The sequence below is a fragment of the Adiantum capillus-veneris genome, chromosome 24 (genome assembly GCF_014529385.1).
Source record: "Adiantum capillus-veneris isolate H3 chromosome 24, ASM1452938v2, whole genome shotgun sequence".
Lineage (NCBI taxonomy): Eukaryota > Viridiplantae > Streptophyta > Polypodiopsida > Polypodiales > Pteridaceae > Adiantum > Adiantum capillus-veneris.
The window spans coordinates 62,285,863-62,310,339 of record NC_140954.1 but is presented as its reverse complement, the minus strand read 5'-3'; the positions used below and the strand labels follow the sequence as shown (position 1 = coordinate 62,310,339).

The window sequence follows — 24,477 nt, the reverse complement described above, 5'->3', positions numbered from 1 at the left end:
TTGCCACTGTCCTATAGTACACGCTGGATCCCGTAACACTTTCGAGCATACCCAAACCGACAGTTTAAGAATGCAGTTACACATGTACTCTTTAATAGAAGCAATTACTGTATTCTTGACAAACTGACAAGAAATACTCACTTCTATAGCACCAAGCACACTTTTGGACATTCCATAAGAGCAATTGCCAAACTGACGATGTGTACAGCTCTAACATTCATGTAACAGGTATTTCATTTGAGGTCACTTTAAATACCATGTACATCATTTGTTTCAGAAGCCATTGTCACACTGACAATCCATGTAGCTTTGAAACTCAAGGGGTCAAGGTAGGTTGCAAATCGAAGGCTTCCAGGTAAAGTGATAACACACTTGGTGACTCTGCAAGTTCACCTTCTTCCATCCACTTAGCATCCATTGGTGGATAGTTTCTGAACTTTACCAAGTAACGCCTAGCAACCTTGCCTTTCACTTTCCTTTCTTTATGTGCCAAAATCTGTTCCGGGACCAAGATCTCGTCAAGTTCCTCGACTTCCGGCTGATCTTCAGCTGGCATATCTTCTGGCACATCACCCACATAGGGTCTGAGAAGACTCACATGAAACGCATTGTGAATCTTCCAACTGTTAGGCAATTTCAGCCTATATGCAACATCACTGATTATGTCGCACACTTGAAAAGGCCCATAGTAACTCATGCTGAGCTTTGGAAACAGTCTTTCCTTGCTCTTCATCTTCTTTAACCTTGTCTTTTCAAAGCGTAGAAGCACCCAATCACCAAGTGAAAATACCACTTCACGAAGGTGACGATTAGCTGCTTTCTTTTGCTTTGCTCGAGTCTTTTCCAAGGCCACTTTGACCTTTTTGTACATTTCATCCATGTCCTGAACATACTTATCTGCTTCAAATATCTTGTCCTTTGTATGCAGTATGGGAGGAACTTGCTTGCCACCTTCAACTATCTCAAAAGGTGCCTTGCCAGTTGATGAATGCACTGTATTATTGTATGCATACTCCACCAATGGCAAATATTGCTCCCACTCTCCTTTATGCTCTGACACGTAGCACTTTAGCAGATCTAGGACAATAGAATTTGCCTCTTCTGACTGCCTATCTGTTTGAAGATGAAATGACGAAGAGAATTTGAGCGTGGTGCCCATATTCTCAAACAAGCCTCTCCAGAACAAACTTGTCATGCGTGGGTCACGGTCGCTAACAATCGACTGTGGCATGCCATGATACTTGAAAATATTGCTTATAAACAAGCGTGCCATCTGATCTGGCTTTATCTTCTTCGTGACAGGAATAAAATGAGCCTGTTCGCTAAATTTGCAAATAATGGTCCGAATACCATCGTTTCCTGTCTGCGTTCTCAGAAGATCAAATATAAAATCCATAGCAATACTTTCCCATGGTTTATCTGGAATAGGTAGTGGTTGCAATAACCCTGGTGCCTTTTGCCTGTCAAACTTGACCTTCTGGCAAATTAGGCATTCTCGCACAAAGGCATCCACATCTCTTCTCAATGTAGGCCAATAGAAGAATGTCTCAACCGCTTTAACTGTAGCATCGATACCACGATGCCCTGCATACGGTGGGACATGACTCTCTTCCATAACTTTGCGTCGCAATGGCTTTGTGACACACAATTTGCCATGCATCATCATGAACCCATCTCTGAGAAGATAGTGTTCATGACGTTGTCCATCCATTAGCTGCTCGAAGACCCTTGCAAAATCTTCATCATTGGCATACTGTTCTCTCATATCATCAAGTTCATGATGATAAGGAATTGACACAGCTGAAATTTGTGGCTTCCTTGACAAGGCATCAGCCACAACGTTCTTCTTGCCTTCCACATGCACAATCTGAAAATGGAACATGGACAAGATGTTTGCCCATCGCATATGCTTCTCAGATAACTTTGTCTGTGTCAAGAAGTATCGCAAGGTCTGATGGTCCGTTTGGACAACAAAATCTGCACCTAGCAGGTAGTGTTTCCAACTTAAGAGCGCATGAATCACAGCCAGTAACTCTTTCTCATAGACCTGCATGGTCATCTCTGGCCCTTGCAAAATTCTGCTCTCATAGGCTGCTACCCTGCCATCTTGCATTAGCACTGCACCAATGCTACTACCGCAGGCATCACACTGGACCACAAATGACTTCCTAAGATCTGGCAACACAATGACTGGATCTGAAGTCATCTTTTCCTTTAAGAGATTAAAAGCTGAAATCTCTTTCTGTGTCCATCTAAAGGTGACTGCCTTCTTTTGAAGAGCATGTAAAGGTGAAGCAATCTCAGCAAAATTTCGGATAAACCTTCTGTAATAGGAGCATAGTCCCAAGAAGCTTCGGACATCATGCACCGTCTTCAAATCTGGCCATGACTTGATCGCTTCAACTTTTGCAGGATCCATTTTGACACCATCCTTTGAGACAATGTGTCCGAGAAAATGAATCTCTTCCAGAAAAAATTCACTTTTCTTTGCATTGATGAGCAACCTATGACTGCGTAGCTCTTTGAACACAATGGCCAAGTGATGCCTATGCTCCTCTTCATTCTTTGAGTAGACTATCATGTCATCAAAGAATGTACCAACAAACTGCTGGTGTGGACGGAAAATTCTATCCATCATCCTATTGAACGTAGCACGAGCATTTGTGAGACCAAAGGGCATCACTAAAAATTCGTAAAGGCCAAACGTTGTTCTAAAAACAGTCTTGTGCACATCCTCTGATCTAATGCGGATCTGATGGTACCCACTCTTTAGATCTATCCTGCTAAACATAGCTGCTCCTTCTAATTTGTCCAGAATGTCATCAATTCTAGGTATAGGGAACCTATTCTTGATGGTATTCTTGTTCAGTGCACGGTAGTCGATGCACATACGCCATGAGCCATCCTTTTTCTACACCAACAACACTGGAGAACAGAATGGGGATGAACTGGGCTGAATCAACCCCTTTTCTAACAGCTCCTGTACTTGGCCCATTATCTCTTTCTGCTGAGCCGCACTAACCCTGTACAGAGGCTTATTTGGTGGGCTACTGCCTGGCACCAAATCTATCGCATGGTCCTCGGGTCATTCTGGCGGTAATTGAGACGGTAATGAATCGGAAAAACAGGCACTATACTGTCGTAAAAACATTGACCTTTCTTTATCTAGCACAGATAAATTTGATTCATCACAATCTGACACTTCACGTGCAAAAACCAAGTACGCAGAAAGATGCTTTTTCATTACAGAAGTAATAGCAGAAGCTGATACAGTGGGAATAGGCTCCCCTTTAAGCTTTACATCCAGAATGTGAGTCTTTCCCCTGCTCTGTACAGTGATCTTTTTGTTGTAGGCATCCATGATTCCCTGTACACGAAACAACCAAGGAATACCTAACAACACATCACATCCGTCCAGTGGCATGATGTAAAATTCTTCAGCATCTACATAGGACCGGATATGTAGGCGCAACTTTCCGATGATGGGTGTCACAGCCTATGTATGGCCAGGACATGCCAAATCTGCCTCGGTTGTATACCCCATCTCTTCAGGTCTGATTCCCAACTTTGAAGCCAATTCTGGGGAAATGAAGTTGGCTTTGGCCCTTGGATCAAAGAAGATAAGCACTGTTTGATCCCTGACCTTTCCCCATGCTCTGCAAAGCTCACTTGCATCTGAATTTGGCTTATCGCCCACCATATCTGGCACTAGACCAGCCATGGGCTTCTTTCCTTTCGTGTCCTCCTTGTCTTCAGAATCAACTGGCCTTTTCTTTGTAGGATAGTTGTAAGCAATATGGCCAGGCTGCTCACAGATAAAGCATTTGTTCTCTGACCCAAGGACCTTATTTTGCTCTTCCGACTTGCGAGGAAAACGTCTTTTCCATTTCTTCGCTGGTCCCTTTTCTGATTCAGCCGTAGCTTTGTCTTTCCTTGCGTTGGCTGGCTCCTGAGTCCCTTTCGGAGCCTCCTTGGGAACATACTTCTTCGCTGAATTTTTCTTGGCTGATCCTTCCTTGACGCAAGTATTGAATTCACAATCTTCTCCCTTGAGCAAACCATTGCCAGTGTTTGCTACCTCGATGAGTTGCGTCAAAGTAGTGACTTTGGTCTTCGTGCAGTATTTTCTCAATCCTTTGGGTAGGCCACGACAGTATTTTTCAATCTGTTCTGTCAATGGCACAAACCTATAGGAAGTCACTGGAAGTAGAGCTTTCCAAAACTTCCGATTGTAATCATCTAGATTCTTGCAAGTAGCAGCATTAAGCTGGTGCCATTCTGTCATGACATCTGCTTCAAAGTCATCAGATAACCATGCTGTTGCAAAAATCTGCTTGAAGTAAATCCATGTGGACGGAGCTTGCCCTTGCAGCAATAAAGTTGTCCACCATTGTCCTGCATTCCCTGTTAAGAAAGTGGCTGCGGCTGCCTTGCGGACCTTTGAAGCCTCTGTAAAGTTTCCCCCTGCATAGGCCTTGTCAAACTGTTGGAGGAATGAGAGAGCCTTCTTCCTGTCATCAAACCCTGTAAAGGTCGTGAAAGTCACACCTTTGCCACCTTCTTTGTACGGAGTTGGCTTCTCCAGCGGCGTCAAATTGTCATATGGAAGTGACTGAAACATGGGAACACTGTTAGTGTTCATTTGTGTTCCCTGACCGCAATTAAGTTGACCTAGAAATGCCATATTTGGCTGCTGATTTGTAATTCCAGCCATACCAAAATTTGCCTGTGGCATCCCAAATTGGCCCTGAGTGCTTTGAAACCCTGGTAGCATGCCCGTGACACCATACATGGGGTTAGGCATCATCGTTTGAGCACCCCCGAACACTGTTCCTGGCGTGTAAAACTGATTTCCAGGTGCATGACCAGCCATGCTTTGGAATACCGATCCACCTCCAAAATAGCCAGGGTGTACTGAAGGTGGTGGGAAGACTTGTTGCATAGCCTGTAGGTTGCTTCCCTGCCCATTAGAACCAGCTATAGGCTGCTGAAAAGTGGCTGGCTGAACTGATACAGCTTGAAAGACTGGCATCTCAGCCACCTGTTCCTACACCTTAGGCATAGGTTGTGGAGACTGCATGTTCTCCGTCAAGTGTATAGGTGTTTCCATTGACTATGCAGTATGAATCACCTGTGCTCGAGCCTTAACAGGCTTTTGAATATGATCCAGTGACCCAACTTGCTGAGACGGAAGAGGAGGTTGCAGAAAGGCTAAAAACCTCGGGTTCTGCATTACTTGTGTGAACATAGCCACAACAGTAGCCAACTGGGTCCTGAATATATCATCATCCGTCTGTGGTGGTCTTGAAGACTCACCCACTTCATGTGTCTGTTGACCCTGTGAAGAGGAAACCTCTTCAGTCATATCATCTGGACTGTCAGCCATAATTGCAATTTCCTGTGCCTGGTCTATGATCCCCTGTGTCTTCAAACCCAAACTGACCAAGGCTCACTTCTATGGGAAAAAGTGATTTAGTCCTGTGGATGGAACCATGAAACCGGCATGTACTTTCAAAAAGGGCGGTAGACTTTACTTCAAACCTTGATTTAGCTTTCACCCATTATTAGTCGTCTATTCTACCTGTACTTTCAAGACACAACAAAGGGGAGAGGGATACAGGCTGCTAGATTGCACCTGTATGAGTAGACCGACACCAGATTGGCCCCTAACTTAGGCGTCCCTTTCGGTATTTCTTTATTGTTTAAAAGAGGGAATAAACGCTGTGGTTCCTTACAAGCTGCCCCGCACAAACTTGGCTGAATTTCAACTGTTCCGGCCCGATTTCGGCAGCATAATTGTACTAGGACCCTTCACAGTCAGTATTCCCACGCATTGAATGACCTTCCCGACGCATACGGGCACTTTGCAAAACCTGGCGAGAATCTGCAGCACGCTGAATTCTTTGTTTTCAGCCCCGAAAATGCGCCAGATCACCTGTACAGCGGTCCCTTCGCGTACCCGAACCTCCTGGGGGTATTAGGGACCGTTTAGGGCCAAAACCCTAAACCTGCAAAAATACACAGCAGGCTGTAATTTACTGTTTCGGGCTCCATTTCGCGTGCCGGTCGCATCCGTAGCAAGTCCTCAAGCTCCCGCACCTGTAGGGCTACTTGACCTTTGAATCGGACGAGATTTTTGGCGTGAAACCTCTCCGAATTCACCTGTACCTGCGGGGGATTAGCCGCTAGCTAATCCAGTACCTGTGCAAGAGGCTCTTGCCTCGGCAATCGCGCATGAACCCACACAACTGTACATTGGTCAAATGAAAAGCCCACTAGAGGGGCATAACATACTGCCATAGGGGAGAGAGAGGACAATGCGTAGCGTGCAGGGCATCACTCCTGGCACCGCACTGTACATAGGAGGGAAAGCAAGCACTCCATAGCTCTTAACGTGTGACAAAAACTGAAAATGAGCCTCTCCCAGCTTAAAAATCAGCGCCACTTCTTGTTGCATGAGGAAAGTGCACCAGAATGTGCCACTTGGCGCATTTACAAGCATTTTCCCGTTTCGGGGTTGCCGCCTAAAAATCTCCCAACCGGTTGCCTAGTTGACTTCATGGCAGAGTAAGAAAATGTTCTCCTTGTCATTCTGGAGGTAATGACGCAAACACATTTTCAGGTCCCAAAATAGCAGTTACCTAAATTTTAGGAGATACTGCCATTGTATCTTTCTAGGTCTTCTAGGTCTTCTGACCCCCTTTGTACACTGGAGCCACACCCAGAACTGAAATGTAGGCTGTGTAGCAAAGGATTCCACTTTGGCTAGTCAATGACCCCACTTTGGCTAACCGTAGTCTTTGTCCAACCTTAGTGCTCTCTTGCCCTCAGGCCTGGACTCCCTCTGGACAGTTCCACACTAGCTATGCAATGCAGGGTAGTTAGATTTCCCGAGGGGTGTTTCCAAAAAGTGAAAGTAAATAGATAATAAGAAAGAAATCAACAAAAAGGATAGATAGTAGTTACACGCTGGTGACAACCAATGCTTTATAAACAACCGTGCTACATCTTGTGCGGTGATTGTGGCCTTACAAGGAATTAACATGCAAAACTTGTTGAAATGATCAACAATTGTCAAACATTGAGTGTTCCTTGAATGCAAAGTAGGTGGAAGGTTAGTCACAAAATCCATGGAAATATCTTGAAAAGGTCCATCGGGAATAGGCGGCAGAAGCAAGAGGACTTGCTGCTTACCTTGAGGAGCTTTTATCTTTTGACATATAGTGCACTATGTGACATAACGAAACACATCTTTTCGCATTTTAGGCCAATAAAAGAATCTTTCTATTTTCTCCAAAGTGGTGTTCATTCCCCTGTGCCCACCCGTGAGAGAGTCACGTGCATCATGCAATATGGTTTGCCTGAGAGAGGGCAACACACATAGATGTTGATGAAAATACAACAAACCATCACGAATGAGATAGTTGCTTGGCCCTTGGGAAGCAAGAGCTTGCAACCATTGCTTATCAAACTCGGAATCCGTATACTAGTTCTTAATGCTGTTGAAAGACACACGCTGAAGAGAAACTGTGGATCCTGACTCAAGAGCCAAAATCTGTCCTTTGCAACTTAACGTATCTGCAACAGGGTTAGCTTTTCCAGGCACATACTCAATCAAACCTCCAAATTGCTCAAAAAATTGTGACCACCGTGCTTGGCGATCACTGCAATGTGCACTAGGCATAGACTGGAGCCACTTGAGGGCTTGGTGATGTGTGTGAACTATAAACTCTCTACCATACAAAAAATGCTTCCAATGCTTAAGAGAGTGAATGACAGACAAAAGTTCTTTATCATAAACTGAATAGTTCTTTTTTGCACTATTGAGCTGCGAAAGCCTCAATGACTGCCTCGGGTAAATCTCGCGCTGACGGCGAGTCTTTATCCCTTTCAAAACATTAGTCATGGGTGTGGCAATGTGTGTAAAATTCTCTATGTGCGAACTATATCTTGACATAAACCAAGAAAAGAACGCACATCATATGCAATTTTGGGCAAATCCCAATTACGTACCTGTTCCACCTTCGTGGGGTCTAGCTTGACGCCTTCTGCAGAAATGATATAACCGAGATAAGTAACTTCAGTGAGAAAAAACTCAGATTTCTTAGCTGCAATGTACAATTGACACTCATCCAAATGGGTCAATACCCTTTCTACATCCCTTTCATGTTGTTCCCACGATGCAGAAAAAATGAGAATGTCATCAAGAGAGATGAACACATACACCAACCATATCGCCAAAACGGCCTACCATGAGACGGTTAAATGTACCCACGACACCTATCAATCCAAAAGGCATAACTACATACTCCCATTGCCCTCGCTTTGTGCGAAAAGCGGTCTTGAAGATGTCGCCTTTGAATACCCTCACCTGATGGTATCCACTTTTGAGATCGACCTTGCTAAAGACCTTTGCCCCATTGAGCCTATCAAGGATATACTCAATGCGAGGCATCGGAAACTTGTTCTTGACGGTCATCTTGTTCAATGCCCTGTAATCAACACACAAACGAGACGAACCATCCTTCTTGCTGACAAACAAAATAGGAGCAGCAAAAGGACTTACACTAGGACGTATGAATCCTCTAGCCACCAACTCCTGGAGTTGCCGCTCTAACTCTTCCTCCTGTGTCTTGTTCAGACGGTAGGGAGCCTTACTGACTGGTTGTGCCCCCTCCGTAAGCTCGATGCGATGGTCCTCCGGCTGCTTGGGTGGGAGACGGGGTGGAAGATCATCCTGCAAAAAGAGATGCTTAAACTTGGTAAACAAAGCTGAATACCTGTCTGGAGCCTGAATGCTCTGGGTAACTGGAGTAGCATAGATGAATGCTGCTTGTGCTCCTCGGTGTAATTCACGCTTTACCTACACATGAGAAATGAGAGGCAAAGAATGCAGACCCTCCTCAACACGAATGACCATGGGAGAGTCACTCTTGGCATTTAATGTGAGAGTATTATCCTCCCAATCAATGAGAGGGTCATGCTCACGAAATCATCTAATGCCCAAAAGCATATCACATCCTAAGAGAGGAAACACGACAAATTTTCTACGGAAAGAAGCTTGTTCAACTGTAAACAACACATCAAGGCACTCTTGTGTGATGAGAGAGTCCATACTGGGAGCGAAGCTTGACACCTCGAGAGGAGATGTCTGACTAACCTCTAGGCGAGCTCTCTCTACAAGAGAGGCACTAATCACATCATGCAAACTGCCTGGATAAAACAATATGACAAAACGCTGACCCTTTACATGACCATAACACTTCATGGGAGACTCATCAATGTGTGTGTCAGAGACATGAGAAGATTTAACTTGGTTCATTAAAGTGCTTGTGGTTGCTGTGGGTGCCTTAGGTTCTTTAGTTGGGCTGTCTTAGGACAAGCCGCTTTAATGTGACCTTGACGTGACATTGATAACAATGACCTTCCTTTACATAAATGACTTGTTCTTCTGCTATTATGTATCCTCCTATAATTCCTTTTGCGGCTTTTTCATCAGGGGTGAGCTTAGGTTTAGCAGGTGTTTTAGCTTTACCTTTAGATTTATTGTTAGAGTTCTTTTCCAAAGAATTAGAGGAAGATTGGTTAGAAGAGTTACCGTTCTTACCATTCTTACCATTCTTAGCATTCTGAGGGTTCTAAGAAGTCTGGGAGGTACTTTGAGACGACTTGTTCTCCTTAGGCTTGCCCTTGTTGTGCTTCATCTCTTGGGAGAGAGCAATTGCTACCGCCTTGTTGAGATCCGCGGGGTCGAAGACTTCTACATCAAACTTGATATATTCGTTCAACCCGAAAAGAAAAGCCTCTTTGCGCTCATCATCCGATTTACGTAATTGGGTACCGAGCTACAAAACACAGTTAGAAAAAGACATGATTGGCATACCATTCTGCTTGATGTTGCTGCAATCTTCTTTCAACTGCGCTAGGTACTGTGGAGGCATAAACCGAGCCTTGAGCTTGTCTTGAAGTCGGCCCAATTGAAAGAAAGGGACGCGCCTTCCTCGGCTTCCTCTAGGTGCGCGGTCAATGTGCCTCTTTCCATGCGTGGTACCAATTAATGGCATCACCGGCAATGTACATAGTTGCCGTCAAAACCTTGCTATTGCCTGTCTTCTTAGTTGTCGCAAAATAAGCATTAAATTGATGCAACCAAGAATGAATAACACTAGCATCCATCTTACTGTCATACTTGCTGAAAGTCAACTTCTCAGTGACGCGGTTGTTGGAGTTCGAATCTCGGCTTGTGCCACTTGAGGAACCACCAATATCTTTGGCCGGCTCGGGTTTCGAGGTGATAACCTATCGGACCAACTCTCGCACGCATTGGTCTCTCTGCGCCTCACGCTCTGCCTCCAAAGGCGCTTGTCTCTCTTCGGCCGCCTCCTTTCTTGCTTCGGCCGCCAAGCGCGCTTGCTCACCCTCACGCTCAATAGCTACCTGTCTTTCTTCGGCCACCAAGCGCGTTTGCTCACGCTCACGCTCAATAGTTGCCTGTCTTTCTTCGGCCGCCAAGCGCGCTTGCTCACGCTCACGCTCACGCTCACGCTCACGCTCACGCTCACGCTCACGCTCACGCTCACGCTCACGCTCACGCTCACGCTCACGCTCAATAGCTACCTTTCTTTCTTCGGCCGCTAAGCGTGCTTGCTCACACTCACGCTCAATAGCTGCCTTTCTTGCTGCTTTTCTTTCTTTTCATTCCTTAGCCGCCAAGCACGCTTGCTCACACTCGCGATCCAAGGATGCCTGTCTGTCTTGGCGCTCCCGTTCCATGGATTCTTGTCTTTCTTGGCGCTCCCATTCCATGGATTCCTGTCTTTCTTGGCGATCACGCTCCAAGGTAACGCGTTGCGCTTCTTGGTGTAACATCATGTCCATCATCGATTTGACCAAAGCCTCCATAGGATTTGGTGCAATCCTTGGCGTAGATGGGGAAGGGGGAGGATCAGAAAAACCTCCTGGTGGGGAAAATTCTTCTTCGCCACTGCCATGCTCATCACCTCCATGCGAAGTATCCATTCTGCTTCGGGTAATGACCATACATTGAAGTCTTGGGGTCTTAAGTTCACGAGGAACTTGGGTTCTTGTGGGTCTTGGGTTCTTGGGTTCTTGAGTCTTGAGGTTCTTGAGGTTCTTCTTTAGCTTGCAATCTGTGTTAGAGAAGGATCTTCTCTTTACCCGAGCTCTTCTCTTTCCCGCGGGCGCACCCCTTGGCGGCCTCGCGCTCACACCAAGGTTGCTTTTTCCCACCTCACGTCGATTGGCCGGCCGCTAAGTGCACGGTCCGCTCTCAATGAGTGAAAAGAGAAACAAGGGGAGGCTGGACAAGCCCTTCTTTCTTGGGATTCCTGTCACTTTTCAAAAACACGATCAGGAATTGACACGCCCAAGTGGACTTGGGTTACGTGTGACCGCAACAAGCAAATTTTTTTTTTTGTGGTTCTTTCCTTGAGTGATACAGACACTGCCAAAGCTCTGATACCAATGTAAGGTGCAACGGATGTGACTGTTGATGATCATGTTGTGTACAACCAGAGGATATGCATCTACTCTAAGTGTGTGGACATGCACGGTCTGCGAACAGACTCACAAAGGTGCCAGAACACCTCCTAGGCTAGACTGACTGAACCCTTGTCATGAAGTAGTTTGTCCACATGCACATAGGGTTAGATGTGCACGTGACACCTGAGTCTCTTTTGTGCTTGGCCAGCCTTGGTAGGCTTTGTCTATGGCGCAGGACGTGCCATCTTGCGAGGAAAAGCCTTTGCAAGATGGCCCATCTGTGTGCATATGAAGCACTGGTTCTAGAGACCTGAATACTCCATGCTTTGGGGGAACCATCCACCACTCTCCCTAGGCAGTAGGACTACCTTCGGGAGAGCGTGGGTGTCCCGAACCAAAACGTGTACCGTAGGTATACTTGGGGCCTTGGCAGCGACTGAAACTGCCATGTGCGGTGTCTCCAAGACTGTTCTAATCTTGAGACCAATCTTGGACAACAGCAGGAGGTACTCTCTTCTCAGGCCGGGAAAGCAAACCGAAATGGGCAGATCTGCTTCCCCGACAAGAATATCAGAAGCTGGCCCATAATGTAATGCAGCAAATCATGGTATAAACTGGATCCCGCGGATGTAGACCAAATTGATGCACAACGGGTGGAACATATCAAATGCTTCGACTGTAACCCAAAGATGTGAGCATGATGGGGCCTGTAGGAGAATCGTCAAATGACTGTGTGACCCCCGGAAATCGCAATAGCCATGCAATCACGTCTCACGTCACAAATCCATCATGAATGCAAACGACATACTACCTGCCAAACCAGTTGTGCATATTGTTAAGAGTTACACCACTTTGCTGCTTCATCTAGGGTTAGGGCATGCTTGTATGGCTAGTGTGCTCCTGGTCCCTGGGCTGGCCACCCAGGTGCATCACATTTAGGCTGCATCTACCACTGTCTGTCCAGGCCGGGCCACCTTCGCTGGCCGAACATTTTCTGTCCAGGTGCCATTTATTAAGGCTTTCCCCATATTTTCCAATTTTGGGTCATTGGATGTTTTTTGGGGCTGGCCAACTTGGGCTTGGACCCATATATAGGCAGTCCCCGTCATTGATCTGACATACTTATATCGAGCTGGCGAGCATTATAAAGGGGGAGAGGCATTGAAGATACAGGCTGAGCGGCTGTACTTAAATTTCTTTTGCTGATTTTGTGCAGTATGATGCCATTTAAATTTACAAGTGGCCTTTTGTTTATGTAGGTAGTTGCAGAAAACTTACAGCTATTGAACTCTGTTCGGTGTGCTTTACCGTTCCTTATCACAACTCCTCCAGAATTCAAAGACGTCATTACAGAAGAAGTTCGACTCAGGTATAGCTGAAAACATTTCTGATTTTCTAACTGAATCAGATTTATGGAATGAAGTTTTTGTAAAACAAGAAGTTTTCGTGGATTGTCAAACAGAGTTGTTTACTGTCAGATATCGGCACCTTGATCTGCGACGCCCACAGATGAATACAAACCTGCGACTACGTCACAAAGTTGTCAAAGCAATTAGGCGGTTCCTGGAGGATGAACATGACTTTGTGGAGGTGTGTCCTAATGCTTTTGATAGTAACAGCAGGCAAGTTTCGAAGTTAGTTGCTTTAATTCTTGTTTGTTACAGATTGAAACTCCAATATTGTCAAGATCAACCCCTGAAGGTGCTCGAGACTATCTTGTTCCTTCCCGAGTACAGGTATCATGTTGCTTTGTGTATTGTTTTGTTAAAGGAACATTCCTTCTGTGAATGAAGAAGTTTTGCTATATCTTGATGTTTAGAAGCTGTTATGACAAGGAGACCTGATGATAATGCTACTTGGTTTGAATGCCACCTTGTATGACAAGCCCTTTGAAGTGATAATCTCTTTTGAACAAATTATATTTTACTTCTGTCTTTTGTTTCTTAACCACCTGTTTTTGATACTTTATCATTTCTACTTTTGTAGCCAGGGGAGTTCTATGCTTTACCACAAAGTCCTCAGCTTTTTAAGCAGATGCTTATGGTATCAGGTTTTGATCGATATTACCAGATTGCAAGGTAGTATGTTGGATGGAAGTATCTGTAATTGTTTCACATTCTGAAGAAGTGCCTGCTGAGTTATAAGAAGATTATTTATTGTAATAATGTGCAGGTGCTTTCGTGACGAAGATTTGAGAGCAGACCGGCAGCCTGAATTTACACAACTGGATATGGAACTGGCTTTTACTCCTCTCGAGGACATGCTTAAGTTGAATGAAGATCTTATTAGACATGTATATTAATTGTGAATTTACCCTGCAAGCTTATAAGCACTTCAGAACACTAATGATTTCATATTAATTTTAGGTTTTTCGAGAGGTGAAGGGAGTGGAGCTTCCGAACCCATTTCCTAGGCTTACCTACAAGGAAGCTATGACCTATTATGGCTCTGATAAACCAGATCTCCGATTTGGACTTGAGCTGGTGGATGTAAGTGGATTTCGCTTTATATTTTTGTCCTTGCCAAAGATACTGTACGGGGAATTTTAATTACATTTTTAATCAGGTAACCAACCTCTTCAAAGGGTCAAGTTTTCAGTTATTCAGTAATGCTATTGCATCTGGTGGGGTGGTGAAAGCTTTGTCTGTTCCTGGGGGGGCTGCAAAGTTTTCAGGAACACGTCTCAAGAAGGGGGATGTTTATCAGCAAGCAATCAGTTCAGGAGCAAAGGGTCTTCCATTCTTGAAGATACTAGATGAAGGTAAATTGAGCCTTTGAATTTATATTTCATTCTCCGCCATTGGAACTGGTAGGGTGTGAAGTACCAAGATCAGTAGGGTGCTAGAGCTTGAGTAAAAATTTCAGTTGGAAGTAAGGAAGTCGTTGTCTAATCATGTGGCAAGGCTGCCACTGGCCAAAAAGAAAGGCAGTGGCCTCCATCCAAGAGCCCAAGGAAAGATCTTAGAAGTTTTGGCTTTGTTAGGTCAGCAGTACTTTCTCGGAGCTTATGCCGAAAAGCACAGTGCAGACCAATAAAGAGACGTGTCAGGGCCTGGTGAGTGCGACATAAGTCTTCACCAGGTTACTTCGACTGCATGGATAAAGATAGTTTCAAAACAATGGCTAGTTGCTTGAATTTTACAATGACAAGAGCATGTTGTTTCCTTGGAGTAGCAGGCAGAGCTCTGGGAGAAGAATTGGATGACTCATGGCCATAATTTGTTTCAGACGTCTTAGTCCGGACTGGGTAAGAATTGACTGAGGAAAAAAGGATGGAAGGATGGAGCTGCTTTGCAAACCCACAATGGCGGCTGAGGGAGATGCCATACTTACTTGGGCATTGTGTTTTGTGACCAAGGTCATCATTCATGTAGGTTACTGACAGTCTTTCAGCCGCAATTTGGGGGGGGGGGGGGGGGGGGGGGGGGGGGGGGGTATGTTGGTCATATGCAAAACAAGGGAAGGTGGCTTCAAGGTGGAAGAGAATCGGTGGCTGAACTACGAAGGTGTGGAAGGTGGCAATGCAGGCAGATTGAAAATCAGAAGGGCAAGTGGGGGACAGGTTTCTCCCGCTTGGCCTGAAGCAAGCAGGGGGTAGCCCTGGAGAAGGGAAGGTGAGGAGTGGGGGGGTCGCTGGTGGAGGACGAGCAGGAGAGAATGGGAAAGCAAGGAATTTGGTATTATTTTGAAATTGATTCAGAATTGAACTTCTAGTACATATGCTGTCTATATATTGAAGTAGTTGAAACTTCCTTTTTGAGTATGGGAGTCAGCATATCATTCTGTTGGTGTTTGCCGTAGATGTTTAGCACTACTGTCGTAGTTCATTATCACAAACGTTAATGTAGTCAACACAGCAAAATTTACACTTTTCTTTTTAGCGTCTCCTTCAAATTCTAAGGCAAAGCAATCGCTTGCTATATTGTCTGTCAGGTGAGCTCGAGGGAATTCCCTCTCTCGTATCAAGTTTGAGCCTTGAAAGCACAACAGAGTTTTTGCAAAGCTGTCATGCAAAAGCTGGAGACCTTGTGCTTTTTGGGGTAGGCAAACCATCAGCAGTCAACAAAACCCTCGATGCTTTACGAAGATTTGTTGCAGAGCAGATTAACATCATCATGGAGGTGGTTGATAAGCCTGTGCAAAGAATGGCTTCTTCGTGCTTTTAAAGGAGAGGCTTTGAACAGGTCCTCACATCGTTTTTATCTGTGTGAACAGCCTGTTCATTCTATTCTTTGGATTACGGATTTTCCAATGTTCGAAACAAATGAGTCAGAGCAGAGGTTAGAGGTATTTGATGAAGTTTGTGGTTTAGATTTTTTCCAGTCTATGTATCTTTGTGGCACTCCTATGTCTATGTTTGTTTTCATCACAAGCGTTGCCTTGCAAGCAGGCCTTGCATCATCCATTCACTGCTCCCAATCCGGATGATATGGGAGACCTCAAGAAAGCTCGGGCTTTAGCGTACGATCTGGTCTACAATGGAGTTGAGGTGAACATGTACCAGTTTGTGGACTCAGAAGAGTTTTGAAATCTCAAGTTGTTGCAAATGCAGTAGATTTTTCAGTGTACAATAAGAGCTTGTATTTGGTATGGCAGATTGGTGGTGGCAGCTTGAGGATATATAGGAGGGATATCCAACAGAAGGTGCTGGAAATTATAGGCATTAGTCTGGAAAAGGTAATAATGGGTTGTCCATAATGTAGAAAATGCAAGAATGTGAGTTCTCATTTTTCAAAATGTCTTGCTGCAGGCAGAGGAGAAATTTGGCTACCTACTTGAAGCCCTCGACCTTGGTGCCCCTCCTCATGGTAATTTTTCAGAGACGCTGTTCTTGCATATTTGCCAATTTTGTGTGTGCATATTATTTGCCAGCAGATGATGCTTTCAAATATCAAGATTGGAAAGCAAAGCCATCTATAAGGCTTTTTTCTTGATACCCTATTTTAGCCTTTATCTAGCAATTTGGAGATGTAGCTCTAGTTGGGCCTTCTGTTATATTTGTGGATGTGCGGCTCGTCAAAGTGCTGCTGCTTGTGGTGTTATAAGCTTGAATTGTATGGGCTCATGTTTCATGAGGTGTTCGATGCAGGTGGAATTGCGTATGGGCTCGATAGGTTGGTCATGCTTCTTGCTGGGGAAAAGTCGATAAGGGATGTGATCGCCTTTCCAAAGACAACTGCTGCACAATGTGCCCTAACTCAGTCACCTTCTCAAGTTGATTCACTGCAATTGAAAGAACTCTCTCTCTCCCCAAATGTGAAGGCTGGCTCAACGCAGCACAACTCCTAATAGGTCACGAGTGAAATATTCATTTCATTCATCGCGGTTGCTGGGAGAAAAATATGTTGTTGCACTCAAATGACAGTAAAGCAGCTCCCCTTCATACATGACATTCTTTGGGGAGGATATTATTCCATTGCGTTATGTCAGCACTTGCAAGACTCCAAAATGTACATAGAAAAAGTGGCTTTGGCTTGTAACGGACATGTCTATGCTCGTACACGAAGTGCAGATATGCCCATACACGAAGTGCAAATGCAAGCATAGTTGCAAAAGGTTTTCTACTTACTAGGTCATTTGTACCGGAAATGTCGGCTGCAAAGTGCAAGTGACATTGATTTTGCAGAATGAATGTGTAGTAGTGGGTTTGGGGATTCAAAGCTAAGAGCATAGTTACATTTTACTGATGCAATATGCTTTTTTGCCTGCGGAAGGCCTTAGTAAAGCATGGAACCCTTGGGAGCAATTGTCGACTGTTACATAAAGCTTGTTGATTAATGCCACATGGCAAGTTAGTGATGTAAAACTTGTTTTCTTCCTTTTTTTTTTTGTGGAAAAGAGGCATTAACCACTTATTGTCTTTTGCATATGTAGGCCACTATGAGAGAGAGTTGACATTGGTTTTCCTATTTGTTCAAAGCCTGGCATCAAGAAGCGTGTCATCCTCGTATGTAATTAGTGTGACTTTTCAGCTTGTTTATGTAGGCTAGATTAAATAATGGGAAGGCTGTGTGAATGCAAATAATCAGGTACAGCATTTGTGGTGCTCATACTGCTCTTAAGATTCCCAACCGTATGGTTTGGCCTCTGGACGCTGGCTCTGTACACGTCCTCTTCACGCTGAGTTTGCATACACATATTTCTTTATATCTGTAGTCAAGTTGGTAATGAACTTAGCTGCAAATGACATTTTGCATTCCAAGCTAGATAGATTTGATAGTTTTCAGCTTTCCTCACTAGTGATATGTTCCTTTCTAAGTGTATTGATGGAGGCCTTTGGTCCGCAGACGCATTCTTGTTTTTAAGCTTTTCATAGCTTAGTTATGGTGAAGCTCACTTTGGCCATGTTTGAAGGAGAAAGGGAGTCCATTTATGATGAGATGCATTACATTCATAACCAATCCCCTGGATTGACTCATGTAATGCTGAGAAAGATTCTTGGCAAGAATTAATGCACATTGCAAACATGAAATGTTTCTAGGTTTGCGGGCATCCTTGTGCTTCTCATTTGTTTTCTGCAATCATGCTTCAATTCTTATTGAGGTTGTGCATTACTAACTGCAATATCCTCTTCGGAAAATCATCAAAAGAAGGTGGTGTACCTATTTGATATTCTTTAGCAGATTGGCAAGCCAATAAACAAGTATTCCACCTAAATGCTTTTGCGTCAATTGCCACATCCTACAGTTGTTCTAGTAGGATTCAATATACAATGGAGCTTGAATCTTTCGTTAAACAAAAGCCAATTTGTTCAAGACTAGCCACACATTGACAATGCATTTTTCGGATCCATAGAACCATAACTATGCCTCATGCACCCCACTCGGAGCATACATAGATTTTGAATAAGCACCTTGAAGTCGTCGAAAAAGGTTATGGTGGTATTTTATGAGTGAAAGTGGAGTCATAAAAGTGTATTTTACAAAGCATGGCGATGTGAAGAGGGGTAACTGTTGGTGCATACAGGTGACAATTTCCTTACTAGTACCATTGAGCTATTTGGGCTTGTCCCCAAGAACAAAGTGCTTGTAATTCTTTCTCTAGAGGCACTTGTTTGTAGTTAAGCAGTGGACCACCTGGTTGTTCTAGTTTTGGCAACATTTTGAGCTATCATTAGTATAGATGTATCCATAATCAATGCAGTTTAGGCTCACACAGCCACTCCCAACCACTTTCAGCCCAGGTTTAGAGTTATGCCAAATACTTGAGGTTGTTTTCGCTCTAGGCTCCTTAGGATGGCCTTCATTTAGAGAATTACCTTGTTTTGAATTAGATGGTAAATGTGTGTGTGTATGTGAAGTGAAACAAATTTACTAAAAAAATGTGTGTCTGTGTGTGATGACAGTGTTTCGCAAGATTCATTTGCAGTGAGTTAGTGAATAGCTCCTCTGTCGAGTGGATCTCCTACGCGTAGCAGAAGCCATCTGCACCTTTGCCAGCGTGTGTTTGTGTGTGTGTGTGTGTGCGCTGCTGCGGTGCTCTGCGCCTGCGCGCCAATGCCTCTGTGTGTGCTCGCGAAGCTGATGCGTACTCTGTCGCGTTGTTCTGCTTGCACGTTCTCTGTGCAACGTGTCAGAATTGAAACTTGCCTCTGTCTATTCGCCACTCTCCCAGCTTCTCTGCGCAACTGTCCCAGGTGTGCAGGTGTCCATCTTTGCTGCTACAACAATTGCGCGAGAAAATCTGCAGCTAGTGACAGTATACAGTCTTCCAGGCAGTAACAATATACAGCTTTCTCGACAATATTCAGTCTAAACCCTAATCCCTAGACAGTCCGTGTGACAGAATATAGTTTTTAAGGCATTTATTTTGCGAGATGTATGTCCTCTGTGGGAGATGTACATATTTCTGAGGGCACTGTAAATAGATACAACAAATCAAAATACAAAAAAACTTTTTTTTTTTTTTGGTTTTCGCTCGTGGTTCGCTTGTTGTATGTCAGAAATCCGATGTGTTTTCAAGCATCGTAAAGCCATGGACAATGTCTTAGAGAGTGCTTCTGAAATCAAAAGCTGTATGTATGAAGACTTTGAAGAGGCCCGAAAAGCATGGAATGGTCAGGCACATGCCCTTGAGGTGCGAATTCTAGTACAGGATCTTATGGATCCGGTCGCGCAATATGCTATGAATGCGGTCATCTTGTTTTTCATGGGCAAAATGTCTATTGCGCAGGATGTCGGACAATGGGGTGATTTCCTTTGCAAACGCCAAGCTGTTTGAGGCGTTTATTTTGGTGCTCTGGGTTTCTATGAGGTTTTAGTAGCAGACACTGAAGCTAGAAACCTTTTGCTGGAGATGTCTCCGCTCTTTTTTGGCACGCATATGACTCATGTTCTACCGTGGGCATTTACGAAGGACTACAAAGCCTTATTCGTCACAAATGTCCTATGTAGGTGGAAATTGTTGATTTCTTTCACACGTGGAGGCATTTTCTTCCGTTGTTGGCTGCTCAGCTTGGCAAGGTAATTTGCCCTCCAAAATTGGATGCGAATACCAATAGGTCTTGCATTCTTTGGGATACGGACAAGCATACCCCGGATGGAATTATGGTGGATTCAGGGAATCCATGGGTTGGCAAGCATCCTTTTAAACTCAAATGGGGCAAATGTGCAAACTCCTGTTTCCGATGTGGTAGATTTGGTCACATGCAATCTTAGTGTCCTGAACCAGTTCTACATCCCCCTCTTTTTGTTGTTCTTGCTTTTGCCCCTGCCCCTATAGGAAAATCTGTTTGGTAAAGCTAAATTGAATGGAGTTTCTACTATGAAGGTGATTCCCAATGTAGACAAAGGGAAAAGCAAAAATCCGCAGTATGCAAATGCAAGGAAAGGAAAAAATGTTGGGTCAGGTGATGTTAGCTCATGGGCGGTGCCTAAAAAGAAAGTGAAAATTCATACTCCAACTTCCTCCCGTAATTATGTTCCTCTGGTTAATGCCAACAAGAATGTATCATTTAAACAGCTTCCCTGCAATGACAATCGCACGTTGATTGATGCTTGGGAAAAAGCGATGCATTCTTATAAGGATGTGCTTTTGGGCGAGGCTTCCACCACTTAGGCAGATCCTATGGACAAGTCTCCTGCTTTCACTCAGCGGATGGGTTCTGGCATGGATGTGGTGGATGAAGATGTCCATATGGGCATCTCGACTTGATCCATGTGTTTCTTGCCGTTGTACATATGATTTCTAATGCACAATCGCATTAAATGCATTACATACAATGTGCGTGAGTTATGTAACCTTGACAAATGGCGATTGACCTGGCACTACCTACATACATGTAGGGCCGACATAATTGTTTTGCAAGAACACAACCAACATGAGTTTGATGGTCAATGTTCTTATTTTGTTGGTTATTGGATTGCATTATGCTTGTTTGCAAGACTATTCAGGTTTATTGATGTTGGTTCAGCATGAACTTCAGCCAGCTCTCTTGTACAATGATCCGCAGGGCCGTTGGATGGTGGTTCAATGCCTGTTGAACGGTCAGGTTTATGAATGTGGAGGTGTTTATGTGCATACAACATCTGGGCAAAGGGTTGCTCTATGGCGAGACATCTCTTCTCGTTTATGGACTTCAAATACATTCCTTTGCGGTGATTTTAATAATACCCTTGCAATGGATGATAGTACCATAGGTAATTCACACATGTTGTTTGCGGAAAGGCTAGAATGGGATAATCTGTTTGCTACTACTCCGATGATTGATTTATGGCGGTATTTGCACCCAAGTGCCTCTGGATTTACTTTTCAGCATGTTGCTCACTCTTCTTATCGAGCGTAGTTGGATCTATGGTATTTGCTTAATCTGCAACAATATGAGGATTTTGTATGTGAGGTTAGCATCGACTACACCTTACAGTTATCTAATCATTACTTTGTTTTGTTGAATGTGAGTTTTGGGCAGTCTCTTTGTGATCGACCTCTTTCTAGAAAACGTATGCTACATATTAGCAATGCTTATCTCACTCATGCGGCTTTTCTTGACATGATTTCTGATATTATTCCTCCGCTTCTTGCTCACATGCATTTTGATATTGATGCTGCCTGGTATCTCTTTGTTATGAGGGTGCAAAGTGTCATTTATGACAATGGCACGCATTACATGTAGTGCACTTGGGGGGATATTAAGGATGCGAAGCAAGCTTGTCAACAGTTGCAAGTGTTCGCTGATTTGCGGCCTTGTAAGAATCCCTAATTTAAAGGAAGCCTGCCAAGATTAAGGGGGACAAAGGCTTTGAATGGGGCTATTTTGGTAGGGTCTCCTCCACCTTTGACCCCTAAAAAGGTAGAGGGAAGGGGGGGGGGGGGGGTAACCATTTAAAAAGTAGGGAAGGGGGGGGTAAACCATTTGAAAAGTAGGGGGGTAGGGGGTCTTCTCTCTCTACCTTTTTGGCTAACTTGTAAGTGGCCTCTTAACTCTCCCATGCCACCTAAGCAAATCCGTGGGTCAAAGAGGTCAAAAAAATGACTTTTTTCAAAAACTTTCAAAAAAACTTTATTCCCCCCTAAAAAGTACCACCAACATACACATAATAAAAAAAAGTTTTTAAAGTTAAATTACTCAAAATTCAACATTTTTTGACTCTCTCCAAACTTTTAGAAAATCCCCCCCAAAATTGAAAACTCTCTCTCCTAATCTAAGCTCCTCTCTTACACCCATCCCCCTTGCACCTGCACCTGCTGCTGCACCTACGCACCCATCTCTCCATCCTTCAAGCTCCATCTCTCCATCCTACAAGCTCTATCTCTCCATCCTTCAAGCTCCATCTCTCCATCCTACAAGCTCTATCTCTCCATCCTTCAAGCTCCATCTCTCCATCCTACAATGCCTCTTGACGACGTGACCAATGTCCCAGCAAGCTCTTCACGCGGTAGGTCTCCAGGGCTTTTCCTACGCCTACCTCAAGAGTATGTTCCGACAAAGAAAACATGCTTGGGTACATTACCTTCAGCCAACGAACGCCGCGCTCAAGGGGAGAAGAATGTGGATCTCTGGACAGACGGATGCTTGTATCCAAAGGATCCTTCTCTCAATGTTCATCCGTCTTTTATAAACATTCCATCACTGTTGCAATACGTTGGAAATGGAGAGCAAGGTTTGTTGGGATACTGCAAGAGACTCAACAAAATCTTTGTGGACTTGATATGATTGCAGCAGTCCATGGCTGTTTTCTACAATTTGAGTGATGCAGGTTAGTTTAGAGTTGCCTACATGCTCTATGATGTGTCATAACATGCATTCTGAGGCTTTATGTTGTTGGCAGTTCTTGAAGGCAAGCTTGTGTTCGTGCTGAAGTTGGATGAGTGTGTAATTGTTAAAGGGAGAAAGTTGGAGAGAATGAGCATCACGCTTATGAATGAAGCCCTAGCTTATGCCAAGCAATCTTGCAGTTCGAGTGAAGCGACAAAGCCCTCTTTTAGTGTGCAATCAGAGAAGGATATATGGTGGCTTGGTGCAATTGAAGTTCCGAAAGAGACACATGAAGTCCTTGCATGGATTTTCAGTAGAATCCCATGGGTCACAGAGGTCATTAAAGCTCAAATAAACGGTGAGAAGCTCATGGTTCTAGGACGTGGGGAGTTTGATGTTGAATGGCATTTAGGTGGTGATCTAAAGACCATAAAGTGCATGCTTGGATGCAAACAAGGAGCAAATTCTTTACTTCCCTGTCCATTCTGTACGAAAGGGCACAAGACAAGTCGAGCAACTCAAGTGGAAGGTTAGGACGATGATAATGATGACCATATAAATAGGGAGTGGCAAATTTCTGTTCTTTCATGTGATATGCTGCAGGTGCCCAATAGGGATAGCAAAGATCCTGGGTGGAACCCCATAATTCCCTTCTCCCTCAACAATGTTCACTTTTGCACATTGCATGCGTTTATGCGAATATTTGATAGGATCTTAAAGCATCACATTGATTATGCTTTCACAATGAAGCCCCTTCAACGGTCAAAAGACTCCTTGCAGGAGGTGGAGACGCTCCTTAATGAGATTGGATGTCACCGATCAAGGGTGAACATTGTAGCAGAGACTTGTAGGGAGAAGACATATGAGGTGGCACAGAAGGTTTCCATGAATGGAGCCAAAGCACGTCGATTTTTCAAGAAGATGTCAAAGTCTCCAATGCAGGTATCCAAGGAAAGTGTCGATCTAGCAAGTGAGAAGCGGTGGGAGTTGTGGAAAGATTTGTGTTCATGCACGACGGACAAAGATCCCAATGTGGAGGTTGCTAACCAACGCAAGTTAGTATGGTCATCCTTTCAAAAGGTTGTGCAATTGATGAATCTTTCAAGCACCACCGTTGAGCAGCGAGAGGAGTTCAAGAAGGTGCTTTATGAATTCACAAAGGCCGCTAAGGACGGATGGTCTGAAAGCAAGATTACACACTACATGGTTTGTTTTAACGGACTTAATACATATGCAATGTTTGAAAATGTAACTTTTCTATTCGCTTATCTCCTTTTTGGTTGTTTTAGCACATTCTCTATGCGCATGGTGCATACTTCATGGACCGCTATGGTTCGCTTGATATATGGAGTACACAAGGCATGGAGAAGTCCCACTATCAAGCAAAAGGAGTCTACTTCAAGAATACTCGGCATGGTGGTGGTAGTTCACACTCCAACTACCTCCAAGAGATGTTTAATTGGTTTTTTAGGCACACCTTAGGGAGAACTCGTACTATTGAGAAAGCAAGAGAATCGATGTTAGCAAAGCAGTTACGCAACGCTTCCCGTACTGCAGCATCCGAGAAGTGGAAACGCTCGCGAGCGTCCCTCGGCCACGAAGCTTGGCGTGCAACTAAATATCGAAAAGGCAGCGTTTGGGCGTCGCGTCAGCCGTCCACATGATCCTGGTTTAGTTGTTCAATTCAATTGCTTTATTTGAGTTTCACTCAATTGGCCGCATAGTGTGAAAGGGCCCAAATCTCAAAAAAACCTATTTAAAGGTTGAAGGGGCTCATTTTG

The 24,477-nt window shown here is 44.2% G+C and overlaps 1 protein-coding gene across 1 annotated transcript in view; it reads left to right on the top strand.

Moving 5' to 3' along the window:
- Positions 1-17,324, top strand: part of LOC147426468 (tRNA synthetase class II (D, K and N) family protein) — a 29,847-nt gene extending 12,523 nt beyond the window's left edge. The window contains exons 3-15 of the mRNA XM_086498586.1: positions 12,762-12,871; positions 12,981-13,092; positions 13,167-13,238; positions 13,489-13,580; positions 13,675-13,795; positions 13,869-13,991; positions 14,068-14,263; positions 15,436-15,623; positions 15,718-15,789; positions 15,893-15,991; positions 16,099-16,179; positions 16,253-16,310; positions 16,592-17,324. Of these exons, the coding sequence (XP_086354712.1) occupies positions 12,762-12,871; positions 12,981-13,092; positions 13,167-13,238; positions 13,489-13,580; positions 13,675-13,795; positions 13,869-13,991; positions 14,068-14,263; positions 15,436-15,623; positions 15,718-15,789; positions 15,893-15,991; positions 16,099-16,179; positions 16,253-16,310; positions 16,592-16,791 (1,524 nt within the window). The 3' untranslated portion in view covers positions 16,792-17,324. The remainder of the gene's footprint in view (positions 1-12,761; positions 12,872-12,980; positions 13,093-13,166; positions 13,239-13,488; positions 13,581-13,674; positions 13,796-13,868; positions 13,992-14,067; positions 14,264-15,435; positions 15,624-15,717; positions 15,790-15,892; positions 15,992-16,098; positions 16,180-16,252; positions 16,311-16,591) is intronic.
- The last annotated feature ends 7,153 nt before the right edge of the window (positions 17,325-24,477 follow it).